General features: G+C 30.4%; 1 protein-coding gene across 1 annotated transcript in view; it reads right to left on the bottom strand.

Moving 5' to 3' along the window:
* Nucleotides 1-15,580, bottom strand: part of LOC142321937 (zinc finger SWIM domain-containing protein 5-like) — a 424,904-nt gene that overhangs the window by 46,086 nt on the left and 363,238 nt on the right. The window contains exon 3 of the mRNA XM_075360468.1: nt 4,578-4,705. Coding sequence (XP_075216583.1) covers nt 4,578-4,705 — 128 coding nt within the window. The remainder of the gene's footprint in view (nt 1-4,577; nt 4,706-15,580) is intronic.

The following is a 15,580-nucleotide window of genomic DNA, read 5'->3' as shown; positions in this document are numbered from 1 at the left end:
TTGAAATCTTCACCTCTTGTTCAGTTGTTTTTTTACAAACTATACATTGCTTTTTGACATCATAAAATAGCAACAATAAAAATTATCATATATGTTATTAAATTGGACATTTTTTTGTCCACAGCTAAATAAAAATGTGTCATTTGCAAACTATTTTATTGTTATTTAATTATTAATTCTTTTATATATATATTTTTTTTTTTTCACCGATTTTAAATATAAACAAGTATTAAACAATATTTGAATAAAACAATCAAAATATAATGAATGTTTCATTGCTTTATAAACCAAATTCCTTCATTAAATTCTTAATTTTTTTGTTTTCAAACTTGAAAATCCTAGAAAATTTAACTCACCAATACTGAAGAGTTATATTTAATTATATACCAATTTAATTGTTTAATTACCACAGTTATAGACCTTGAGAAGTTAAAATCATTTACATCTTTTTTTAAACAGTAATATTTAAAATTATACATTTTTTGTTGGTCAGACTAAAAGGAGGAAGGAAGGTATCAGTGATCTACAGATTTTCGAGTAAAGCAATTTATTTATCTTACCACCTGATTTCAATAAATAAGAAATTAAAATTAGTATGTACCATGATTATTGCAGTCCTTTACATCAACGTTTTATGTAGGGCACTGTTATAATGATCCAGTGTAGATACAGCTCAGATAAAAGTAAAGTTGCCTAAGTCATAATCTTAAGATTAGAACAATAAAACATAATTATCATAATTACATTTATTTTCTTGGTAGAGAAATTAAAATCTCACTATCAAAGGAAAAAAGCTCTAAGTTAAACATATGCCCAAATCTACCTCTAAAACATAATTTACAATACAAGATAAACACTTTAATTTTTAAATTATATAAAAATTTATACAGAAAAAGAGATAGCAAAGGTTATTTAATGGGAAGTAAAGTAAAATAGTAGAAGTGTACTTAACAATGTTAAAAATTATCAACAGTAAATTTAAGTAGAAAATTTGTATTATTATGTCTGATCAAAAAACCTATCTCTAACAGCAACACAAATTCAAAAAGGGAATTTTAATAATTTTACATCAAAGTTAATAATAAAAAGCTATCTGCAATCGATCTGATGTTAGATAGAATGATTAAATGAGTTATTTCATTATCATTGGTGTTGATTGTATTACTAAATAATACATTAATTACTTTGTACATTGTGATATTGAACGACAATTTACAACTTCACATTACATTTTTTAGATAACAGTTCCAAGATATTTATTCCAAGATTAAACATTTTATATCGATGATGAATAACTTCTCCAACAAGAATTTTTTTATCTATTCATTGACATCATAAAAGTACTGACAGTAAAGTATAACAGCAAAATTTTGTTAAAATATGGAATGTTTAACAACAGAACTGATGCAAAAACCGGTTGTAAACAGTTCATTAAAACAATAGTGGGCTGTTATTTACAATTGATGGAAATACCATTACGTATTAACATGACATAACTTATCTGCATGCTATGATGCAACTAAAAACAACAATAATAACTAGGCAATCGCAGACGGGAAGGATGTAAAGGTCAAATGCAGCTGAAACTGAGTGACGTCACTTAACAGCTGAGTAATTCAAGGTCGCCGTCTCCCCTCTACCTTTCTCACTCAATGATTGAAAGGAGGTGAAGGGAGGGGTGTGTAGCCTCCCCCCCTCGTTACTCACACATACATAACACGACACATACGCCGCCATTCTCCCACTCCACCGTTCCCTTTATAGTAACTCGCACCCAGCAAAAACAAACCAAACCGGGAGGAATTTAAAGACCCGACTGACTGCCGTGCTGGACCGGACTGCATTCCAAAAGACTGGCACACCAGCGGGTTCACTTACTCGTCTTGACTATAACAGAACCGTCTTTCCAACAACAAAACACCCGCTCAGTCTGTACACGCGTTCATTCACAAGCTTGTAAATATTGTATTGTAAAAGGTCACTGAACTCTCATTATCAATCTTTAATATAGCTTCCCATTTAGATTATTAGTACGGAATTTATTGTAACAAAAAAATAATAATAGTAAAAAAAATATTTACCATCCAACTAAAACACTCAACAAATCTTTGGGTTTTAAACGAACAAATACATTCAAGAGTTATTAGAAAAAATTCCATAAAAGTAGTACATGAAATTAAAAAAAATTGTATGAAAAAACTTTCATATTAAATTTTTGAATAATTAAAAATGAAACTCATGTTATTCAAATTACATCAATACGGCTACGATTAAAAATCAAATAAACAATTCAGAGAATCCTTAACCCCTTGTTTATAGAAGGGCCCTTGCAGCTAATTCCCTTCAGTTGAGTAACGTTTCGGGCGTTATCACGAAATAAAATTAACAAGTCGAATGTTTGGAGGCAGTTCCTAACTATTAAAAAATTCGTTATAATACAATAGAAACCTGTAAAAAAAAATACATTTTTATAATTTATTTTTTTGTTAAATGAAAAACCAGATAATACTGATAGACAGTGAGAACCTAAATATATTTGGTCAAATAAGCAGTAGACATATATCAATGAGAATTATTACCCAAATTAAACAGGTTGGATAACCTTTATTTGCAACTATGTAATCTATCCTCATATATATAAATACTGAATTTTAAATCTTTTAATTTTCAAAAAGCAAAATCGGAAAAAATGAGTTGTTGAAAAGTGAATCACAGAAATTCTACACTTTTTCCAAAATTAATTAATAACTAATGTAAATTTTAATGATAGAAATAATTTTAAATTCTTAGGCTTATAAAAAAACAAATCCATTTCGGCATGCCGGAAGGCGGTGGTAGATTTCACCGGTGCTAAGAAGGGGATAAAATAGATTTCCACCTTAAAGTTAAGAAAAACTTCAAATTTACTCAATACAATGGTTGCATGTGAAAAAACTTTCACATATTTATCACACGACAAGCCCCATCTTCTATCATTTTTTTTTGTCTTCAAAACCCAATTTTTTCCACCCCCTCGGCTAATGGTTGGTGATATCAAAAAACTTTACTTACACAAGTTTTAGGTCCTTATCCAAAGAATAGTAGGAACTTTAAACGAATTCGGTATTTTACTTAAGAAAGTTATAGTCTTTTTTTCGAAAAAGCCCCCATTTCCACCCCCACGGTCCGATTTTGGCCGTTAACGAACTCGACCGAGATTTTGGGAAGAGTTATTTTAAGAAACAATTTGAAAGTGATTGGCGCAAAATTACGACAGTTATCGTTTCCAGAAGAAAGTGAAATATATATAAACGTTTTGAACTGAGGGTGGTTTTGGGGTCTGGGGGATGTGAAACGCGAAGATATGTCGAAATTTTCCGGAAGTCGAATCATGGTACCCATTACAATAGGTAATGAAATCTGCGTAATACCCACAAACCCCTATCTCTCTCTCTTTTTCCCGTTTAGCCACCGGTACCGTTTAGATAATTCTTCAGAGGATGAAAGAAAATGATATGTACGAGTGTAAATGAAGTGTAGTCTTGTACATTCTCAGTTCGACCATTCCTGAGCTGTGTGGTTAATTGAAACCCAACCACCAAAGAACACCGGTATCCACGATCTAGTATTCAAATCCATGTAAAAATAACTGGCTTTACTAGGACTTGAATACCCACAAACCCAGATTGTTATAAGATTACGTCCTACGTAATTAATGCTGCTTTCTGTAAGGCAACAGTGGCGTTATTTGTAAAGCATCTTGTTAATGGATATAGAATTTATCTTTTTAATTTTTTTTTTTTAGTAGATTAATAAACATTATAAAATGTTAGAATTCATTTTGCATTTTTTTCTAATAAGGATATAAATAAATATAAAAAAATTAGGAGCAGATCCCTATCAAGTGCGTAATAATTCATCAAATTATTTTGTTAAATATTAAATCAATAGTTTGAGTCTGTTCAAAATTGAATGAATGCACTACAAAAACAACCAGAAAGTATAAATAACTAAAAATGAAAATAAATATCAGGGTACGAAAACGTTTACGTATAATATCTCCAAAAAAGTAGAGGAAAGCAAAGATATTAGTTCTCATGAGAAAATTATTAGAGAAATCATATTTTACCGATAAATTGATTATAGAATTTGTTTGTACGCATAACTACATAGTTTCTCATGTAAGTGTGTTATATTATGGAAAATCAGAAGGTACAATGATAAGCTTTATCTTCTAATAATTGCATTTTAATAAATTTTCAAAGAATTAAAGTACATTTCTAAGAAGAATTAATGTAAATTTCTAAGAAGAATTAAAATAAATTTTAAACGAAATACTTTAAACATTACTGGTCGAACAAAAAGTGGACACTGAATATTATATTTCTGGTAAACAAGTAAGAAAAAAACCACTAAAAGAAAGACTGATAAATTCCGGTTGAGATAAAAATAATAATATTTTTTTAAAACTAATCATTTCGATGAAATTAATTATAATTAATGAAACCTCATTAAGCTATAAAAATTTATATTAATACCATCATTATCTGATTACAAAAATAAAACAACAATGAATTATTTAAAAGAAATACTATTACCTGATATCGGTACCCTAAGGCGAACATTCTCAGCATTCCTAATACGGTACAAAGATAAAGCGACAACGTGTTGACACCAAAAGATATCCTTGGTTCCACAGCTGCAAGTCACCGATGTAATCTTACACCTGTGTCAATAGAAATACAAACAAAATTACAAAAAAAAAAGGACTAACATCGTAATTTAATATTCATAAGCTAATTATTAATAACATTTTTGCAGATAGTAACGGGAAGAAAAATCGTTTTGATCGAGTAACATTAATAAGATATTTCAAATTAGTTAATTAGCTAGCATACAATGACCAAATCTAAAAAAAGTAGAATAAAACCGTTATGATCCAATTCGTACAAACGGAAACTAACTAGTTGAAAAACTTGAAATAATAGGAGGAAAAAACGAAATAGAATAAAAACATGTTCCTACTCGTTCAACAAGAAATGTTAACGAAGTAATTTTAACATTATATATCGGAATTTTAATTACAAATACTATCTCCTTCGAATAAGGCTGAAGTACGGTACCCAAATGCTACAAATTCAAATTATACAAATCATACTGTTTGATTAGGTAATTCAAAACATTAACAATTCTTTCTTATAACAAAAAAATTTACTGGCAACGAATAAAAACTATTCTTATATAGTAACTGGGAAGTAAGACAAGTATTTATCTGTAATATAAACCTTACCTCAACCTAAAACTTGACAACGTGATGACATTTCTGAGTTGAGTTTATGGAAGCTTTGACAAACACTCGATTGCTGAAAAAAGACCAGTTATCAATCAGAGACGATTCGCGGACATCTTAGAAAAAAGTTTCGTTTTACTGTTCTGGACATGACATCCAACTATAATAAAGAATGCAGGGTTTAACTACTCGGCCCAAATAGGATACGTCATATACATTTACTTGGTTTGGTACTATTAATTTAAAATATCCTAAATCTCTTGAGTCGTGATACTAATCGAGCTCAAAATTATCTTTAAAGCTTTTCTTGTAGATTTAGTCAGATAATAGTCACCTAATTTTTTTTATCAAATCTGTTTTCAACGTCTTTACTTAAGTAAAAATAATAATTTTTTTTAATTTTACCACAACTTAATCAAGTTATGTAACAAAAAATAACTCATTATTTAATGAATAGATAATGGTATTATTGCAGACCAACAACTCTTTTTATAAATCTCAGTTCTATGAACTGAAATCTCTCGTTGTAGGTAGAAAGTTTACTGTTATCACTGATACAACTTCGATATTAAAAATAAAATGTGACCTTGTCTATTTTAGTCTACGGTAAAAAATTTATTGTTGTCCGCTCGAATTGTTTTTGTTTCAAAAACAATACAACAATATGGTCACAAACAGTATCATCAAATAAAAAAAATCTAAATCAAATAATGAATAATTTCTCCTTCATGATTTTTTTGAATCTGAGATTAAGATATTTAGTTGTATGAGAGCCCAGTACAGCGTCTCCTATTGTTTTCTGTGACTGGTACCTACAGGACTGTCTCTCGAGAGGCGGTCCTTGTAATTTTTGGTATTGTCTCTCGAGAGGCGGTCCTTGTAATTTTTGGTATTAAGCCCATTGATATCCTTGCCACTGAGGGCATACTACGTTATGATGCTAAGAAGGTAGACCAATTTACCTCTGGACGCATAAAAGAAATAGACGACCAGGGTTTCCATTTATGGCAGGTCAGGCGGACTGAATCGTCCGATGGCTGTTACACGCATGGTATTTTTCCTAATATGAGAATTATGCAGTTATGAGTTTTGTAGTTAGGTGGATTTCCCCCGATCGGCATATTACACAATTTTTTCGAGTCATGGTGCTTTTCAAGATAGATTGGCCAGATTTGGTTTGCTTAATTCAGGCTTCTGTCCGGAGTGTAGGGCCGTTGATGATGTTCCCCATGTCTTGAATGTCTGCCCCATGTACGAAGCTGAACCTACCAAAATAGCTAGAGACCATGAGAGGATCAATTCTGAATTTTATCTGTAAATATATTGGAAAACCGAAAGGGAGCGGAACACAGTTGCTGGCTTCTTTAGATTTTTAGCCCGGCGGAAGCTAGCTGAAGGGATTTAATTCAGTTATAGATGTATAGATAGAATAGTAACCCGGGTGACTAGAGGCCCGCCTGGGTGCTTACTTTACCAAGGCAGGCATTTTGGCATCGAGCCCCGGTTCGCTGAGATATTCGCTGTTAGGATGAGAATGGATGTTGAGAACTCTGTGATGGAGCTGCGATGTGAGAGAGTGTTCTTAAAAGGATTATTAAGTTTGTGAGTCTGTTTCTTGATTTTTAAGTAAACAAGAGAACTTGAGTAAATTGAATTGTAGGACAAAATTGAAGTTGCTCCGATCAACTCTTGTTTTGTTGGTATTACGATAATATATTTGGTGTTTAAAGACTCAGTCAAGTAACGACGATCTGAGTGCAAATTGAAGTTAGCTAAAGGAAGAGTTTTTGTTAAACCTTTGGTATTAGAGGAAGACGCGAATCGGTTAATTTGATAGTTGAGGATTGTAAGTTATAGTAGGTGGTCGTGGTTGAAAAAATTCATATGATGGCGTAGTAGGTGATGGAAATGTCTATTGAGGCATTTGCATCGGTGGCATCCTGACAGAGACTGAGCTGAAGACTGTATTGTGTTATCAAGTTCAGAAGGTCTAAAAGACGACCTCCGGTAAAGCCCATCAGGGTTAGGAACGGAGGGGGTTGTGTGGCGACCAGATCCCTCACGAAGCGGACGTATAAATTAAAAAAAAAAGAGGTTTTTTTTTAATAGGATGATGAATATCCTAGTATTTAGATTAATAAATAAAATTTAATTGTTTTTTAACTTAAAAAGCCGAAACCTTTCTGAAAATAATAACAAATGGTAACCAATTTTTGAAAACCTAAAAATTATAAAGGTATTTAAAAGTTTTTATCTGTATGTTGCAAGTAAACAAATTTTTTGTTCGTATAATTTTAATATTGAAATTTATCCGTTACATTATATTTTATTAAAAACAATAATTTATTGTGCCTACATTTGCAAAAATTAATATTTATTCAAATATCGAGTTTTTGCAGTGCAAGTTAAATATTTTAAAATGATCAAAGACCGAAAATTACATTAAAATTTGTTAATTTATTTATTATAATTGCTAATAACACAATAATAAAATTACTACAATAAAAAATCTACAAGATAAAATAATGTCATCATCACATAAAGGAAATAATAAATTAGCCTGGTGTCCCACAAAAAAAAGAAGTTATTTCAATTAAAATATGTTCGTGAATTTTTTATTTAATTAAACTTTATATTAATTTTTATTTTCTTCTGATCTAGGCTTCAACTCAACTCTTTACGTAATTTAATAAACATGAATCAATACTCCCACTATTCTAGCTATTTTACATGTAAATAAACCGTTTTAAATTTAGGTACTTCAGATTTTTTTCAATAATAAATCAATAACCTTTTTCTGTTTGTTTTATCATATCAATTAAGATAATGGAATTACTTACAACACAGAACAATGGTTTCTTTATATTTTAAAAACTGATGGGTACGTTTTTACTAATGAAAATAAGATTAAAATATTTCACTAAATTTCATACAAAAATACTGCTCTTTCCCAAAGACAATTTTTTTTTTAATCAGTCCACAAAACGCAGATGTCAAGAAATGGATAAATCGCTGTAGATAAAAAATCTACAAAATAAATTTTGTCGGTACTGATTTTATTCTTCTAAATAACAATAATTAATTAGTTTTCCATTCACCGAAAAAATGGAAACTATAATTTAATTCATCACGGATAAAAGTCCAGGAATTAAATCAATAAATGTAATATTAAGAATAAAAACAGAAAACAAAATTTCTACAAAATTATTAAATTTTATAATTTAATAAAGAAAAAATTAATAAATAATTTATTAAATTTCTACGTAAGGGAAAATTAGCTTTTTTCTTTCTGATACGAAAGGTCAAAGCATCCACGAATATTACAATCAACGAAATTTTTTTAACTCTTTAAAAATCATAAATAGAACGTTTAAATCTTAAATTTATTTTACAGTACATAAGACGTTACAAACTCAGACATAACTTCATTAAAATCAAATACAATATAAGATATTAAAAGAGTTGACTACCTAATAATAATAATAATATTAATAACAATTCAAAGCTTCATCGATATCAGTGTCAATCAACGAGAGCTTTTATTTTACAGAATTCTCGACGAGTAGTTTAAAGTGTTGAATATACATTAACGTTCATGACGATGCAAGCTGAATGAAAACTGGGACTAAAAGTTAATGAGTTAAAATAACATTATTAACAATTTATCGAAACAATTTAAAATGTGAGTATTCATTATTACAATTAAGAAATAATGTTATGATTAAACAAACCTAAACATTAGCGTTAAAAATAAATAGTTCCTTCAACAATTTTTTTTAGATATAACGGAACTTAGTGTTACCAAACGTAAATATCTTGAAAACAATTATTGCTTTAATTGTAGCTGTTTCCAAAGATTGATTATATTATTTCTCAGACTCAGTTTTGTCGTATTTTTTTAAGAATTATATTTTACACTCAACAATCAATGACAGTTAATAGGTAAGAACACATAAAAACCTGACATCCTGAAAAAAAGTTCCTTTAGGGAATTTGAACTATAAATGGAACATTTATTCCGCAACAAATATCAATACGTTTTCACGTGATCTTACTTGTCATACAATATTTTTTAAATTATCATTTCTACATAAAATAATTAATTACAATAATATTTTGTCATCGCTCCAGTAATTTGATGAACTTACAAAAATTCGTCCAACTAAGGTTTGAGCTCTGACGTTTTTTGGATCTGTTTTGCGATAATCTTTTAACTTCAACATATTTGCTAAAGTAAGTGCCTACATTAGGAATAATTTTCTTTATAAACCTGTGATATTATTTACGTTATATATAAAGCATTAAAGATTACATGTTTGATTCCTTCTAATGCAGTGGTTGAATTTCTTGTTTAATTCAAATAAATACAAATGTTTTAGTAAAATGTGGAGTTTTATTGTCTTAATTACCGCTAAAAGGCAATATACATGCTTTCAGATAAAATTCGTAAACCCACAGGGTTGGTCAAGTGGTGAACGCCTCTTCTCAAATCAGCTTATTAGAAGTAGAGAGTTCCAACGTTCAAGTCCTAGCAAAGGCAGTTACTTTTATTCGGATTTGAATACTAGATCGCGGATGCTGGTGTTCTTTGGTAGTTGGGTTTCAATTAACCACACATCTCAGAAATGGTCGACCTGAGATTGTACAAGACTACACTTCACTTACACTCATACATATCATCCTCATTCATCCTCTGAAGTATACCAGACGGTGATTCCCGGAGGCTAAACAGGAAAGAAAAGATAAAAGGAATAGAGCTCTTTAAATCGGTAAATTCCATACTCGACTACTATTAACTATTCCGTAAAAGCCTTTTGAAGTAAGGAAGAAATTTTATTGAAATCGAAGCGAAGGAATTCATTTTTCATTCCATACGACTGAATATACGAAAGAAATCAATACACTGTTATTTATTTATTTATAGCTTTACTAGGTTACGCAATAAAGATAAAAATGAAACCGCGCTGTGTTTAGCAACTAATACTACGTTGCAGTAAGTACGATACCATTGAACCTTCGTTTACGGACTTTTCATAAGACGAACACGTCTTACCTGGTGCGGAGGAAGTGTCTACCGTGTGATGCAGGACACGCGTGGAGCACAGGAAGTGAGACCGGAAACAGTCATCGACCCCGCGGCTGGCACGCGTCCCCCACCACTAACAACCTTGACACCGCTCTCGTTCGACTACACGTCAAGTTCACGCTAGCGCTGTTGCACAGCGTTCGGCTTGTCACTGTGTGCGCTCTGTGTAAGCGCGGACGAAAAATGCTAAAATAAAACTCTGTCAAATACCTCACACTGCCTACATAACAGAGTTAAGCCCAGTTATCTATTTATAAACACGGAAATTGTCGAATGAAACCAGTTTAAAGAGTGAGAACATCAATACCGTAACATTACAATAATGTAACGCTAAAAGTGTTACGTATTAACTGAAAGTTAGAAGTAATCGAATACTGAACGTTGTAAGTGTTCCATTGAGGTATTATAAAATCTACATCAAAAACAACTATTATAAATCCTTACGTTATAACATTTAAGTAAACGCGAAAATATGTTCGTCAGAAAAATGATCTATCCCTCATTTATCTTGGACTAGAGGATGGGAAGAGAGAAAACATGATCAAACACATTAACCGATCATATTTCATCCACTAACGGTAAGTATTCTACTTTAGAAAAGTATTAAGTTGATAATACTACAAAAAAAATATTAATGGTACTTACTGATTAAACAGAGGCCATCCTAACACAGCGCGCTGCGACTGTTAGATTGAGGTTCGTTTGCTATCTATGTTGAAGAAAATAATATAGTTTTATGAATCCTGAAACTGGGGCTAATACCCAGCAAATTGACCGAATGTAGGGGTCGGCAAAATGGTGGAACAAAAAACATAGAGGCCCAGTTCGGCACTATTTAATTGGTATCTGGCTGAATAAATGTGGCGGTCGGCGGCCAGTGGCAACGTATTCAACGAGCTCCTCCGCGACATCGACAAGTTTTGGGGCTCTCTTCAAGCACAAAGGAGTTTGTAAATTTCGAAAATTTTGTATGATATAAATAAAAGGCCTATAATGTGTGTACATGTTTGAGTTTTTTTTTAATAATATCATTTTTCTTTCTGAAAGCAGGTGGCCTCCGTTTAATCAGAAAGTACCAAATTAATGAATAATTGTTAGTATTTATTTACTTACGTCAAAAATTAGAGCTACAGTAATCGGAACATATGAGAAGTCCAACAAAAATTATAAAACCAAATCGTAAACAATTTATACAAATAATAAATTTGGATGAATGCACTAAAACAATGTAGACAAATACAATATAATGTAACGTAATTATTTACAGATAAAAAGTAACTGAAACAAGATTGAACAAAAATCAAAATTCAAAGTATGTGCAGGTAAAATATTAGACTATATATTAGAAAGCCTGGATACATTCATCTATCATGTAAGGACACTATGGTAAAAGGTTGAATTTAATACGAAGTAAAGATCTTTTTGCGTTTGTTTCTTTCTTTACGTAGATAAGAGAGCAATTGTAAAAACGAATGCCCTTATAAGTATGGAATCTTCTCGAACAGGTTTAGCCTACGAATAAGGTATTGGAAATTAACTTTATTCCTAGTTTCATAACTACGTGCAGGCTTAGAACCTGGAATAAGAAAACACGAAAAACAATCGTCAGAAAATCAATCTACATCTTAGTGTGAAAACAGTTTGGAAAGTTGATTTATATCAATAGGTAAATCAACCGATCCAGGTACTGACAAAAGTTGCATTTTCACACGCACGCCTGAATGCATATATATATATGGTCTTCAACTCGAACGCCGGTTTGTTTAACTTACGCAATGCTACTACCCTACATAGCGTTAGAGAAATAATATTAACTGATTAATATTAACTGATTGTTTTATGGTAAGATCATTTCCTTTCCTATTTCGAGAATATTTTTAGCAACAAATGAAAGGAAATGATGTAAGTACATCATTCGTTTACAAACTGAAGGTTCAACGAATTTCTTTCAGAGAAAAAAAACTTCAGCTGCAAAGTTAAATAGGCATAACATAAAAAATCCACTACTTAAAAACTAGTTGAAAGGGCAAAGCGATTGATAACTACCGATTGCACTGAAATAGTAATGAGATAAAAAATTCAATAATAAAATATTACAAATTATTTGCTTACATTTTTAATGGTAAATTTACTGACAAGCGATGTTTTTAATACTGTACCTACAATTTAAACAATTCACAAGATGGGCGAGAGATTTAGGAATTTAACGTCAAGGATTTCCATCTAACAATAGGATATAGGAAAATATCAGTATTCTAGCTTTAGCAGGTCGAGTTGGCACGAGAAAGGAATGGGCCGCCGGAAATGTATTTTGGCAACCAGACGATACTCTAAGCTCCTCTGCCTGAGCTGGCAAAGGCATTTGATCAATCGCTATCCTCTACATCCCACCTAACAAACTAACATGAGAAGTGGAAGCGGCCAGAAGACACCTCACCATCTCTCTTGCCAGACAACTCACATGCACTACAAAAAACTAACTCTTATTCATATTAATGTGAAAATAAAAACTGTTTTAAAAGTTTATTACATAAATATTTCCACCCAATACGTAAAAATAAATTAAATCATCAATATTCTTCCCTGAACGCCTGGTTTTATAACATTTCCGTGAATAAACTAAAATAAAAATACTAACATTAATTAAAACACATATAAACAATCAAACATATTTTAATATTTTCTTGGAAAAAATAATTCTTTTTTGCATAAGTATTGTGTTTAAACCGGTCCGACAAACAAGTCGAAATGTTGAGTAATAGCGTAAACATAACTTTACGATAAGTGTATTTATTTTCAATTTAAAAACCATTACGTATTAAGTATTCCAAGAATTTAAAAGGTATAGGCATACCGATAACTGCTTCAGATAAATTGAAGCAAAAAACCCTATCAGGCAATTTACTTAGTAAATCTATGTATAAATAACCACTGATAAATCGGGATATACAAATTTGGTCACGGGACATCAGCTACAAAAAAAAAAAAAATGTATCTTCTTTTTTCATTACATCTTCCCTTCTAACTTCTATCTACAGTCTAATTTCCTAGCATTTTTTATACTTAAGCTTAGTGCCGGCTGTTAGTGTACGTCTCAAGTTAATTTTTAAATTATACGTCTCACGTTTTATTTATTAAGTTCTTTAACTTTATTCATTAGTTTTTCAAACAAGAAAAAAAGGTAGTTCATGTTTTATGTTAATATTTACAATTTTTAGCCGAAGATAAGTTTGCAAAGTTCGTAATTTATTTAAAAAATAATTTTATTAACAAGTAAATTTTTACTGCATACGTATAAAATTTTCAGTTATTAATAAATAGAGGCATTTCAATCCTGTCTGACCACACACTGAATTTTATACAATTTACACGTTATATTTTCTTTACGGAATAAAAGAAAAGAAAACAATATAAAAAAATGGGAAAATACAAATAAGCATTGTTAAGTAAAACGTACATCATCCTCATATGATTATCTGTCCTGAGGCAGGTCCGTCGCATCAATTTAGTCTCCATTCTCTTCTATTTCTAGCTAATCTTTTCTGAACCCTGATAGCTCCCATTTACTTTTAGATCGTCTATACTTTTTTCCTTCCTCTCTTCTTTGCACCTTCTTCTGAGCCCTCTAGCGGTATTTTAATCAACCCTTCTCTCATGATACGTCTCAGCCTATTAACGCTATTCTGAATTGTTCTGATTAAGCTTCTGTTCTCATTCACTCTTCTCATTACGTCTTCATTTTTCACTCTGTCTGTCCACTTAATTTTCTCCACCCCGCATTTCAAATGCCTCCAGCCTTTCTGTGTCCCTCTTCCTTAGTGTCCATGATATATAGTCACATCCAAACACTAGTGCAATCCAAACTACAAAAAAAAAATAAAATAAAAAAGCCCTAAGGATATAAGTTATGCTTAAAATTGAGTCACAGTCATATGTGACGTTGGGAATGAGTCATAATATCTAGAGGGATGAAATGCTTTTAAAATGCACAAATCCCCGCAATATTTCGGTAATAATACAGGTGATCAAACATCACTAAGTAATAAAGTCAAACATCACTGTAAGTAATAAATAAATAAGAAATAAACAAATGTTTTTTTTTAGTAGGAAACCAATATCCCAAATAAACTTTAAGCCAAAAAAAAAATTATTTTATAATCCAAAATAATAGTCACCAGTCTCGTAACAGCATTTTTTTTTTAAAGTAGCTGTACCGTAACACGAAATTAACCTAAAACAGACGTCCTGATTTAACCTATTAATCCATTACTACAAAATATATAGAAAATGAGTTTTAAAAAACTGTACCCAAAATTATTTTTTTTTAATATTATTTTTTTAACGTTTTGTTATTTACAGAAATTCTTAAAACACCTAAAATACAACATTTTTTTAACGAATCTATAGATTCTTTTAATCTCAATTTGTACATAAGTGAATTACCCCGCTTTAGTGAATCACAATGAGAAACTAACTGGATTCATTCAATTATTGATAATAAAAACATTAAGTTTTTTAAAAATAAATAATATTTTAATTGAAATTCATCAGTTTCCCTAATTGAAAATAAAAAACCATATTTATCTCATATCTACTGCTGATTGGCTGAAAATTGGTTTTTGAATCATATTATGACTTTGGCTGAATAGAATTTACCACTCGCTGAATTTACCGTAGACTTTGTTACGTATTTTTCCCATTTTAAAGATATTCTGTGTTGTGGAGGTCTATATAAATATATTTGTCGTATGAAACATTTATTTCACCGAATCATTTATTTCAATATTAACTGAAATATTTTAGAAAATTTGATAAATCATATTTTATGGTTTTCATAAAAATTCGTAATTAATCAACAAACAGAATATTTTTTTCCCGAAAAATGTTAAAGAACAAAAAGGGAAAAATATGATAAGAGATATAACAAACATTACATTTAATGAATATCGCCTGAAATATACATTTTATTTGTGAAATTTTACTTTCATCGCTTCTTAAAAATGATCAAACGCTGAAATTTAAAAAAAATAAACATTTGGTATCGGATTTTACAAAAATTTTTTTAAGAATCACAAAGAACTTTGCTTTTTTTCAAGAAAATTTTTATTAATTTATTCTGACATTTCGGCAATAACAAGATTACAAATTACACTACCCTCATATTTTATTAAAAAAATTAATTTTATAACTTTTGAAAAATATTCAGTTTGCCCAGGATTCAAACA

The sequence above is a fragment of the Lycorma delicatula genome, chromosome 3 (genome assembly GCF_047948215.1).
Source record: "Lycorma delicatula isolate Av1 chromosome 3, ASM4794821v1, whole genome shotgun sequence".
Classification (NCBI taxonomy): Eukaryota; Metazoa; Arthropoda; class Insecta; order Hemiptera; family Fulgoridae; genus Lycorma; species Lycorma delicatula.
Note: the sequence above shows the minus strand (reverse complement) of the source record. Positions and strands in the feature narration are given on the sequence as shown.